The sequence below is a fragment of the Podarcis vaucheri genome, assembly GCF_965113315.1.
Source record: "Podarcis vaucheri genome assembly, chromosome: 10".
NCBI classification, from domain to species: Eukaryota; Metazoa; Chordata; class Lepidosauria; order Squamata; family Lacertidae; genus Podarcis; species Podarcis vaucheri.
The window spans coordinates 33,809,592-33,822,222 of record NC_138748.1 but is presented as its reverse complement, the minus strand read 5'-3'; the positions used below and the strand labels follow the sequence as shown (position 1 = coordinate 33,822,222).

Here is a 12,631-nt window from a genome sequence, read left to right as displayed (position 1 = left end):
AAACAAGTCCCTCCAACCTCTCTATGTGACCCATGAGATTCTCCACAGGCCACACCCTCACATTAGCCACCTCCCTCTCCCCAGACCACATCCCTCACCAGTCCTGCTTCACCCCACTTTTGTCTGGATGGAATGTGTCCCTGAACTCAGACAGTGCCTCTTGTTTGCCTGGTGAGACGGCAGAGAGGGGTCTGTAAGTGTGCTAGCTTGTTGTGCAAAGATAAATGTTATACTTGTTGCTCTGCTCCCTATTGGCATGTGGTACCTGAAAGGTTTGCCCCAGTGGGAATACACCCGTGGTCTGAAAAGGATGCCCTATCTCTGACTTACTGTGCAATTTATATCAATCAAGAATCTATTTGTTGAATTAACAAATTGTTTCCTATAAAAACTCTGATGCTGCAAAATATAAGCCACCCAATCTCATATCCATTCACCTTCCATCGAACCCCCACTTTGATGTGCATTGTTGTCTTCCTATCCCATAGTATTGTGATCTCTTGGTCTGGAAAGTGCACTGCTGTATAATATCCAGCCTTCCAAAGCTGATACTTGGTTGTGACTTCATGTCTCCTCCGCATCCTCTGTGAAAAATATTATATTTGTAAAAAGGCCAATAAGATCAGCTTTCCACAGATATCCAAGCCAGAGTACTAAAATGAATTCATTAAAATGTCTGAATATCATTATTCAGAACCCAGGAGACATTGTTCCTTGAAGCCAAATTGAGGCATATTTTCTGGAAATAGTTTTGATAGCTTCTATCTCCAAACAGAAATCTCCAAACTATTTCCAGAAATATCTTCGATTCTTCATTAGGCCAAACCCTTGCAAAGGTACTTTACCATATAATTGTCATGAGGTGCATGGTTACTTTCAATGCAGCCTAACATAATAAAACTTTGTACTAACCACAACCATGATCTAGATAACAAGTTGATCAGTTTTGCTTCCCTAGAGGGCTTTGGTCTTGTGTTGCTTTAAAAGCAATTGCCACAATCCAGTTCTCTACTACACAACAAGGAACTAAAAGTTTCAAAAGCTTTCTATGATACCGCACACAGGTATCCTCTTAAATTCAGGATATGTGCACAAGCCTTTGGCTCTACCTGAAGCAGCCATCTGGATTGTAGCCAACATAAGGGAGATCCACTGTAAACTAAAGTTGTGCTAGATGTGGTGAACGAATGAAGTTCCAGTGCATAGGGGCACAATCAAGTGAAATGTTCAGCACATGGAGGTGATGAGTAAATTACTTTGCCATATGAAAAGTTGATGTGAAAACTGGGCCATTAGACTGTCAGTTTTTTAGCCTAAATAGGTTGCTTTAAACAGAGGCTTTTCAAGAATAATTATAGTAGGTTTGGCTCTCTCATATCCCTGGAGAAGGAGAAGCCACATTTGCTAGACATTTTCCTACCACAGATATATTCCTTTGGTCATCTGTTGACATCTCTTTGGGCATGACTACATTGACATTTCTCCTAGGCTTATGACCAGTGTGGTTTTATTTTTAAGCTTTCTTCTTTCAATTGAAAGTTATATTGTGTTGTATGATGGAGGTCTTCCCTCAGAAACCCCATGGGATGGGAACTAAAAAGCTGAACAATACCATGGTTTCAAAAAAGTTCAGTGATGTCCAGCAGGATGCTAATTGAACAGAGGTCCATGTGGGGGTGGGGGGACAAGGAAAATGACGTTTTAGTTGCTGTTATGTGGGTTGGGCTTTTCCCCCCTTACATTACTATTTGTTTAGACAAGTTGCATTTTAGTTAGCAAGTTGTACTGTGCTTCAGTGAGTAAAGGGCGTGTCAGAAAAGGGAAAAGAGAACTTACCTGTATGGCTAGGGGGTCATTGAAAAAAAGCTCAGCGTCTCCAACAGAGATAAAGACACTTTTTGAACACACAATGTCGTTATCAAAGCACTTTTTGTTCTGAATGATTATAGATAAGTTTGAACTATCTACACCCTGTAAAAGAGAAAGGATTATTGTGAACAAACATGGTTATACATCACTGCGGCAGGCGCATGACAAAACTACAGGCTATGTGTCAGATACTGCATGTGATTCGCTTAACTGGACTCCAGCTGCCTTGGGCTGTTTCTGGTTCAGCCTGAGTTAACACTGTTTTAAATCAAGTTATGTCAGGTCGACCTAGATATAAACTGAGATAAACCAGAATGCAGCCCAAGGAACAGATGTTACCCATTCGGCTGCATAATGTATAAGTGGTCCATGTCACAGTACAACTCGAGTTGGCTGGAATGAAGTGACTTGGGATGACTGAAGACACCATTCCCATCTTGAAGACTGAATTTGTCAGCCAACACTCTATGTCTATGGAATCTTCCCAGAAGAAGACTTGCAAACTCATCCACAGATTGAAAAGGAATGTGGTTCCTCCTTTCAGCTTACTTGTATAACCTATTCAATCCTAACCAAATAGCTTCTTCTCATCCTCCATCATCCCCATTTAAAACTGAGGGTTAACAACTCATTCCAAGGCACTTCCTAAGGTGGGAAACCCTTGTTTCTACAAATCAAAACTACCTTAGAAATATTGAATGTATAAAACCAGCAGAAGTGCACTTGTGCAATTGTATCACTTAATCTGTAGTTGCAGAATGTTGACACATTCCTGCTTGCAACCTGAAATAGCATAGCCTAGAAAAAGCTCAAATTAGCTTGTTTCAATAGGCCTTCAATTATAAAATACAGTGGTACCTCGGTTTATGAACTTAATCTGTTCCAGAAGTCCGTTCTTAAACCGAAACCTTTCTTAATCTGATGCGTGCTTGCCCTAATGAGGCCTCCGTGCACTGGTGCCCTTCCACCGTTCAGTTTCTGTTCTTAGACTGAGGTAAAGTTCCAATCCGGGACACTACTTCCAGTTTTGTGGAGTTCGTAAACCAAATAGTTCTTAAACAGGGCTGTTCTTAAACCGAGGTGCCATTGTACTGCATTTCATTATATGACAGTACCCCAGAAGCAGGCTGGGATGTGGGCAGGAGGGAGAGGGGAGAGAGATTACCTTACTGTCAAGTATTTCACCAGTCAATTGTAAAACTAAGTTGTGTAAAAAATAAGAAAAGTTGGGGAGGTGTAAAACAGCAGGTCTGAAGTGGCACACACACAACTTTTTACCTGTGGCACGCTTGAATGACTACAGGTGATGACACTGACCACATAATTTTAATTACTAATTAACTAATTTTATTACTAATTTAATTAAGTAATTTTATTACTAATTAATTAAATTAAAGCCTCTAGGGAAAATGGGAAAATGGGAAATACAATTACATAAGAATGTCAGTATTTAATCCCAACATGTGTGCCGAGATGACAGATCAACCAAAATATAACTCTTGTCAATCATATGAGTAGACAAATTGCCTTATGCTGCCATTTGCTCCATCTAGCTTAATTTCTGTCTATCCCAGCTGGCACCAGCTTTCCAAATTCACAAGCAGTGGCCTTTCCTGGCCCTGCTACTTGAGACACTTGAGTTGTTGGAGAGAGAAGGTGGGCCTTTCTGTTTGCAAAGCATGTGCCTCTCCACCTTTTTGTATGCTGGCTCAATGATGCTATGGCAAAGAGTGAAAAGACACATTACTATAATGGGTAATTACACCTGGCCCCAGCCTCACTGCATACAGTGCTACATAGAGGTAAAGGTAAAGGGACCCCTGACCATTAGGTCCAGTCGTGGCCGACTCTGGGGCTGCGGTGCTCATCTCGCTTTATTGGCCGAGGGAACCGGCATACAGCTTCCGGGTCATGTGGCCAGTATGACTAAGCCACTTCTGGTGAACCAGAGCAACACATGGAAACGCCATTTACCTTCCCGCTGGAGCAGTACCTAGTTATCTACTTGTACTTTGATGTGCTTTCGAACTGCTAGGTTGGCAGGAGCAGGGACCGAGCAACGGGAGCTCACCCCATCGCGGGGATTCGAACCGCCGACCTTCTGATTGGCAAGTCCTAGGCTCTGTGGTTTAACCCACAGCGCCACCCGCGTCCCGCTACATAGAGAGGAATAAGCATATTCCCATCAGGCTGCAGAAGAGGGAAATCAGAGCTATTCCATCAGCTCTTTGGAGAGAACTGCCTTTATCTCTTTTCCTTCTGTCATCTAGCATTGGTTATTCCATCATCCCATTTCCATCCTGGCTATTTACTATAAGAAGTGTAATTTTCAGAACTGGTGGCTGAGTTTACTTTGTTCCTCCTCCCTCCTCCCTCCCCATCCCTTTTTACTTTTTATCCTATCTTTTAGACTGAAAGCCAATAGGCAGAGCCTCTCTCTCTCTCTCTCTCTCTCTCTCTCTCTCTCTCTCTCTCTCTGTGTGTGTGTGTGTGTGTGTGTGTTTGGCTGAACAGCACAGTAAAAATGCTTTAAGTAAATGAAATTCAATTTTAAAAACCCATCTTTGCATAACCACTTTCAGGAGCAGAGCTACATTTACCTTTTAAGGTAATACACAAAGACGGGAAGTACATTGGTCTGCCATGTGAAGTCAACTTACACTGATAGAAAACAAAAACAAAATGCTCCCCCACCCCACCCCCCTAAGCCTTGCTTCTGTCTTCCCATTAAATTACCAAAACAAGCCTGTTCTTACTTGGTATCAACTTCTTTGGGATAGTGGGGTGTTGCTAAGCAATGGAGAAACAGGGACAGAAATCTGGGCAAGCAACCAAAAACTCAGCAAAGGGCCTGCATTTGCAGAAAACAGTATATCATACGTTGACTAAATAATGAACTTTATAGCCTTCGGATGGAAAAAAAGTAGACTGTCAGAAGAACTAAGTGTCACTATTTTGAATTTGAAGGTAAACTAAAATGTCTTTTCTGTTACATCAGCCAATAAACTATTACAAGTATACCCCAAATCTTAGCTTAATAATGAGTGATATCCAGCTAAGGCATGCTCAGAGTAGACCCACTGAAATCAATGGGGCTACTTTGAATATGACTAACGCTGGAAATCACCCAAGGGCTTTCACAATCTAATGAGTCATATTTTAATCATAATCTCTCTCTCTCTTTCTCTCTCTCTCTATATATATATCACACACACCCCAACACCCAAGCTGGCTATAACATTCAGAATTAGAATATGAAACAAACAGTGGTAAGCTAGACCTGCAATTGCAGCCATTGAAAAAAACGGAGGAAAAAACTGCCAATAGTACAAAAGGGATCCATCAAATATCTCATTTCTTCTACAACCAAAAATGAATTGTTTTCATTTCGTGCATACTAATTCTGACTAAGCACTATGTCCCCTTTTGTCTCTTGAATGATGGAAGAGAGCGTAGAGAGAAATAAATTCCATCCACCCCCATCTCCTTCATCATACTGAACCCTTTGGAATGACTGGCAGTAGAGTCAGAACAGACACCTACTCTCCAACACATTGAAGGCAAAAACTAGCATGCTATCTTTCTGTTTTTTCTCACAAGAGGACAACAGCCATTTTGGGCACTGTGATCTTGTGTGTTTCCATGCCATGATTTCACCCTGAAAAAGTGCTTTTGGGGGGCACAGTGCCCCTAAGTGTGTGGTTTGGGGTGCCACACAAGATTGTGCCCCTCCAAAACATTTTTTTGGGTGGAAATTGTGGTGCAAAATTATGCAAGTTCATGGCTCCCCAAATGGCCGCTGCCTTCTCACGAGAAAAAAATGAGATGTCTCAGTTTTTCTGGGACAGTTGCAGAGGGTATGCAGGATGAAGTACTTCATATAAAATAATTATGTGACCTGGGAGCTGGAAGGATGTTGGGGAAGAGAGTACTGTGCCAATATCACTGTGGTGCCGCTACTGATACAATTTAGGGCAGCGGAAGATACCGTGGTGCCAGATAAGGCAAAGAGATATTAAATAAGTTACCAGATCTGCTTACACATGCATCTTACAGAAATATAGTTCACAGAAAGATATTTACTGGAGACAATTGCATGCCACAAAGGTTACTGGTTAACCAACCAATATGAGAAAAGGCAATGCATAAAAAAATGACAAGCTGCACACCAAAAATCTTCTTTGCACACTTCAGGTCTATGATAAAATTCAGGTATTTTGCCACCTGCTTCATAATAAACTTATTGGTTCCCTTGATGAAGAGACTCAGAAGGGTCTCTGGATACTGTCCAGAGAAGGTCTCTGGATACTGTCCAGAGAAACAGCTCATAGCTGTGTTGTACTATGCTTCTGTTGCAATTTCACACATTTTATTGTGATGTTTTTAATTATTATTTTAAAGTCTGCTGCAATTTATCAATTTATTACTCGTCACCTGCTGGGTATGATTACAGCAAATAACAAGATTTTGACTATGTGGTTGTTTATTTGGCCACTTTCCTCAAAATGAAAGAAAGGCAAGTAAAAAAACAACCCATAATTATTTAGTTATTTTCCTTGCCATTGCAGATGAAAAGCTGTGCAAAGAGCTCCTAAAACAATTATGGTATACAAAGAGGACTTTCTATAAACAACCATGGTATGAGCAGAGTTCTTAGCAGTGTATTCAAGCTGTTTTGTCTTTCTTCTTCTCTACAAAAGATTTCTGCAGCATTCTCATTCAATAAATAGGATAAAATGGACATTCAATGACTCCTATAAAAGTGTTTTTAAAAAGGATGTGTGTGTTGAATGAGGCAACTAATAAGAGGCCTAAAGCTGCTCTTTGATTTCAATAAAAACTCTTACTAATGATGTAATGTGGAAAGTCAATTAATGTAGTTTTTGAAGAATACAACTACTGCTATGAACAGTTCTCTTTTGTGTCATTTATTCGGTTTTGCGCCACTGAGTATCAGATTTGGCATTTTATTGGGTTACATTGCAGCAATCCTTTCCTAATTAAAAACATGATAGTCCCAAGATTAAGGTTTGAGAAGGCTCGAGTATCCATTACCAAGTGATATAATCCCTAGCAATGTCCTACTGTTGGTATCCATGTAGCACAACAGGTGAAGATCTTGGCATTTTTCATGCCTTTGCAAAGACACCTATACGAGATCGTCTTACATTAAGAAGCATACCCTGTGCTCTATTTCTGTTTCATGTCTATACACACATTCATGAAGCGTTGCTTTTTTCTGTTTTCATGATTCCCCCCCCCCCTTTTTGGTCTCATGTAGAATGGAATGAGGAAAAGAAATGGAGCAGGGAAAAGAAAAGAGGAATTATTACTGTACTTGCAAATGACCTGAAATCTGTTATATACTTTTTTTAATTAGGATGGTACAGCTCTATTTCTTTTTATCTCTGTACAAACAAGTTCCATTCTCGTAAAGTCAGACAGGAGCCTATCAATCTAAATGCATTTGCTTGGGGAAAAGTTCCACTGAAATCTGTGTGGATTCCTGAGTTAGCTAACAGACAATTAAATCCAAGACTCAAATGTGGAACTTAAAAGCCACAGTGAATATGACAAAAGAAAGCCCCATATGTAGGTATACATCCCCATTTGGGCTGCATGCTCTGGATTCATTTTTAGTGCTCTGAAAATATCTCTTCTTCCGCATGTGACTAGCAGAACAGGCAACACCAGCACATGCTTTTCTTGTATTACATTTTTCTCAAGCTGAAGACAAAACAGAATTCCTTTAATTATAACTATGTGCTGCGAATAGGGCAAGGTCAAAGTCTTCAGAAACTGGACAGGGTTTAAGCTGCTGCCGAAGAGAAACCAAAGCCAAATTAAATGTGGCGAAAGCTTAAAATGCCAAGAAGCTCCAAGTGAAATACTCATTGAACATTAACACAGAGATACACCGGGTGCGAGATGCACAGAGTGTAACCATAGCTAAACATCCAAGCAGTAAAGTAGCACAGATGTTTCTCGTCCTTCCATAAAAGAATATAGCAATTTACTGGACAATTGGATGGCCCGTAGTGCAAAGCAAAACATGTACAGTTTTACCTTGGAAGCCAAATGGAATCCGTTTCAGAAGTCAATTTGACTTCCAAAATGTTCAGAAACCAAGGTGCAGCTTCTGATTGACTGCAGGAAGCTGCTGCAGCCAATCAGAAGCCGTGGAAGCTGCAGCAGATGTTCAGGTTCCAAAAGAACGTTCTCAAACCAGAACACTCACTTCTGGGTTTGTGGCATTCAGGAGCCAAAACGTTCAAGTGCCAAGGCATTTGGCTTCCAAGGTACAACTGTATATGATTACACATTAAGGTTGTTGCAGCAGCAAAACACTGTTACTTGTAGCATGGTTCCCGTGCAAGATGCTTCCTAGGCTCCACTGCAAAACTTCAGAAGAGTGGATACTGATTATGATAAGGGGTGGAACAGAGTGGCTATACATGCACTATTGACCAGCTAACCAACTGGTGAAGTTTAGTAGATGATTAGGAATTATTTCTCAATATCTATTCATAATAAAAGTGTCAAAAAGCTTGGGCAGAAGCCAGTCTAGCTTCTCTAGGGAGGGAGTTCCAGAGTCTGGGAGCAGCCACCAAGAAAGCCATCTTCCAGGTCCCTACAAAGCATCCCTGGGTAGAAATAGTCTATCCTGAGACAAGAGTAACTGATGCAACAAAAAATCCAAATGGTAAATTGGTCCATTGGAGAGGGATTGCCTTTTACTTAGTTCGGGGCCTGGTGAGAAAGGGGCCTGCTCTGAAAGAGTTTATGGGTTAGTTAGGCAGAGCAACCTGATTTGATTTCCTGAGGCGAAAGTAAAAATCCGAGAAGGGACTGGGAGATTGTTGCTGTTGTAGTACTACTAAAAGACATTCTAGGGCAAAATAGTATATACCGAGGCTAGGTTTAAATAAGACTACTGTATTGAATAGGGACGTGGGTGGCGCTTTGGGTTAAACCACAGAGCCTAGGACTTGCCGATCAGAAGGTCGGCGGTTTGAATCCCCGCGACGGGGTGAGCTCCCGTTGCTCAGTCCCTGCTCCTGCCAACCTAGCAGTTCAAAAGTATGTCAAAGTGCAAGTAGATAAATAGGTACCACTCCAGCGGGAAGATAAACGGCGTTTCTGTGCGCTGCTCTGGTTCGCCAGAAGCGGCTTAGTCATGCTAGCCACATGACCCGGAAGCTGTACGCCGGCTCCCTCGGCCAATAAAGCAAGATGAGCGCCGCAACCCCAGAGTTGGTCACGACTGGACCTAATGGTCAGGGGTCCCTTTACCTTTACTACTGTATTGAATAAGGTTTTCAGGTTCTCTGTAAAGTGTGTTTGCCTGAGTAACCATAAAACTTAAAAAATCTCAAGAAGTGTAATTAAATAAAAAAGTCTAGATTTGTTCCAGAAGTGCCTCTTTGTAGGGGAATAAGTGGACATAGAGCATCCTTCAGACAAATATAACACCTGGTTACTGTATAATAAAGAAACGATACGACAAACAGTTAACACAGACCTCTCTAGTGTTGTTAAAAGGAAGAGCTGAAACTTTTAAACACCCAGAAAATTGGTCACATTACTCAGCTCTCCTCCTTAGTGAAGGAGTCTGTTACAAACAAGCTTCTTTATCCAGGCTCTGTTGTCACTGCTGAATGACTGGACCCCTTTCAAAAGAAGCTACAATGATTGTATTGCATCATCATAGATCTCCCTTCTTCTCCTGCCATTTCTGAGGATAGCTCTTCCTGCTAATCTGCACAATTTAAAAGAAGCACTGAAGAACAAAACTTGAGAGCATTTACTGGTCTGAAGGAGCCAGGTATATAAAAGGTAAATGAAGCTGAAATTGCTTATCTGGAGTAGATTCAGTCAGAAGAACGTAAATTCAGTGCCAATTGTAATTGGATCTTCTGCCTACTGAAGAAAAGTTGAAGAAGTGGAAAAACTGGAAAGAGCAGACCAATGGGAAGAAGAGAGCACACCTACGATAAATGCAATCACCAAATGAATGGGCCGTCAAATCAACCCGGCCATTTTAGGAGGTCTGCATGCAAAATATATTACGTACTTATTACAAGTTCTTATATATTTTGAGGATAGCTGTGTTAGTCTGTTGCAGCAAAAACAAGTCTTTTCTACTTTAAGGACCTTATGACCTTAGCTTTCATGGACACATCATCAGGTGCTTGCTATCTTCAACTGGTAAGTCTTCCTTTGTCACCAGCTTCCAGTGTTCTCTTCACTCCTGCTATATACCACACTAAACTAGCCTGAAATTGATCTATGTCCCAATTAGAGGTAAGCCCTTAGCACTGAAACAGAGCTAGCAATCCAGGACACTGTGGCCACCTGCCTTTAAGGAGCTGCACCAGCTACCAATATGTTTCTGGACCCAGGGAGAAAGAGAGGGAGAAGGGAGGAGAGTCCTCCACCATCAGGCAGGTTGTGGCAGCACCTCACATTCCTGTTGTGCTCTTTTTCGAGGAGGCTCATGCAGGCTCTGAGGTAGATACCTGCAAGGGCCAACTTCCAAGTATCAGCTCAGTCTACGTGCCTCATTTGCCCTCCTGGCAGCTCAGGCTGTCATCACAGTCTGATAAGAGACCAGCATACCCACACCCACATATATATGTATGTATATGTGTATGTATGTATATGTGTGTGTGTGTGTGTAGTGTTCACTTATTGGGCTATTTTTCCTGTGCCTACAGAGCATTTGGTGCAAAGGAAATGCACAGCATGAGAGGAACTTAAATTCTCTTATTTGGCTACAAAAAGTTGGTTGGCATGAAGGCACATCAATCTGAAGATCTGCCAAAGGGACAATTGTACTGAAAAAGCCAATATCCTGTGAAAACAGCCTTTCTTCTCTGAAAAGATTACTTAATAAAGGCAAAATTTTAAAATAGCCAGATAAAGAGAGATACGTAGAGGCGGAACCAATATGTGTTTCAGAATCTTTTGTCACAATAACCTTTACTCTGAAGTAATAATGATTGAAGCCATAAGGTCTTTGACGACGGGAAACTATACAGAGCTTGTCAGAGACACCATCTAACCCTGCATGCTAAATTATGTTGCAGATCTCAAACCTAACATCTGCCATGCCCAGCCCTGACCCAGAGCCAGATACTGACTGATAGAATAAGTTGGAGGGGGCATGACAGTTTTCACAGTTTGCAGAATGTGCAAACACACATTCACTTTGCTGTCAACCTCCCAATCTTCTTAATGCACACTGGTGGGACTTATTGAACTTTAATACAAATGCAAAGCCTCTTTTGTACAGCTGGATGTCCTGGTCCATAAAAAGGGAACAGATTAAACCAAGTGCATCAGATACCAAAAGGCTCGTGGCCAAGTCAAGCTACAACTGCCAGGTAAATGGACTGGCCCCAGCTACAAAGCGGAGAAATGAAGACAGAAATGCAGGTCCAAATTGCCATTAAGGAAATCATCCTTCTACTGTTAAGCAATGAGTGAAGCAATAATACTCAGTGGAAAGTCTCAAATATTGCATTTTGATACTTAAACCCTCTCCAGTTCATACCAGAAACCTAAGTTATTCATTCCCACAGCAGAAACAGTTTGGCAGGGGAGAAAGAACTGCAACTAAAACAATGCCTGCATTCTCAAGAGCAAGCAGGCCCTTGCAATTTCCACCCAAAGTGTAAATCTTTATTCTCTTGCAATCTGTGCCCCACAAGGCTGTATAGTCTTCATCTACTGTTGATTAATTGTTACACTTTATTTTACCCATTTCCCTAGTTTTGCATACAGAACCCCAATCTGTCCTCTCAGAAACTCTTTCACTTAGGTTTATCTACATGAGAAATCATAATCAGGTAAAATTGATGGGAATCTACCCAGGGATCTCTAGGAATCATTGGGCAAAGTACCTTCATTAGGGAATTTTTAGTATTCCTTAAGCAGTAGAAATGTGGAAGCTGCAATTCCTTGGAAGCCATGCTGCTTCATATTTGCAGTGTTGACAGAAAGTCTGAAGAAGGTTGTCTCCGAAAAATTGTACACATCACTTGGGAAGACAGGCGAACTAATGCCAGTGTACTGGACGAAGCAAAGATCACCAGTGTTGAAGCAACGATTCTTCAACATCAACTTTGTTGGACTGGTCATGTTGTGTAGATGCCTGATTATCATCTTCCAAACCAACTACATGGAACCTTGTGTTGCGAACGTGATCCGTGAGGGAGGCACATCCGCAACCCACAGCACCACATCTGCGAACACGTGGGTCACGATTCGGTGCCTCTTCACATGCGCAAAACACAATTTAGCACTTCTGCGCAGGCATGAGCGCCAAATCCCGGAAGTAACCAGTTCTGGTACTTCTGGGTTTGGCGCAGTGTGCAACCCGAAAATGCATAACCTAAAGCATCTGTAACCTGAGGTACCACTGTACTCTATTCCAAACTTAAAAATGGAAAGCGTAATGCTGGTGGTCAACAAACGAGGTTTAAAGACTTTCTCAAGGCAAATATTTTAAAATGTAGTATAAACACCGACAACTGGGAAACACTGGCCTGCAAGTGCTCCAATTGGAGAACAGCCTTTACCAAAGGTGTTATGGGCTTTGAAGACATTCAAACTCAGAACACAAGGGAGAAATGTGCTAAGAGGAAGGCACACTCGGCAAACCCTCACCATGATCAACTCCCACCCAGAAACCTATGTCCCCACTGTGGAAGGACATGTGGATCCAGAACTGGCCTCCACAGTCACTTATGGACCCACT

General features: G+C 41.7%; 1 protein-coding gene across 1 annotated transcript in view; it reads right to left on the bottom strand.

Moving 5' to 3' along the window:
• The window catches only part of OTOGL (otogelin like), an 86,880-nt gene that overhangs the window by 41,426 nt on the left and 32,823 nt on the right, over positions 1 to 12,631 (bottom strand). The window contains exons 25-26 of the mRNA XM_082241158.1: positions 1,837 to 1,971; positions 438 to 584 (exon numbers count right to left, since the gene is read on the bottom strand). Coding sequence (XP_082097284.1) covers positions 438 to 584; positions 1,837 to 1,971 — 282 coding nt within the window. The remainder of the gene's footprint in view (positions 1 to 437; positions 585 to 1,836; positions 1,972 to 12,631) is intronic.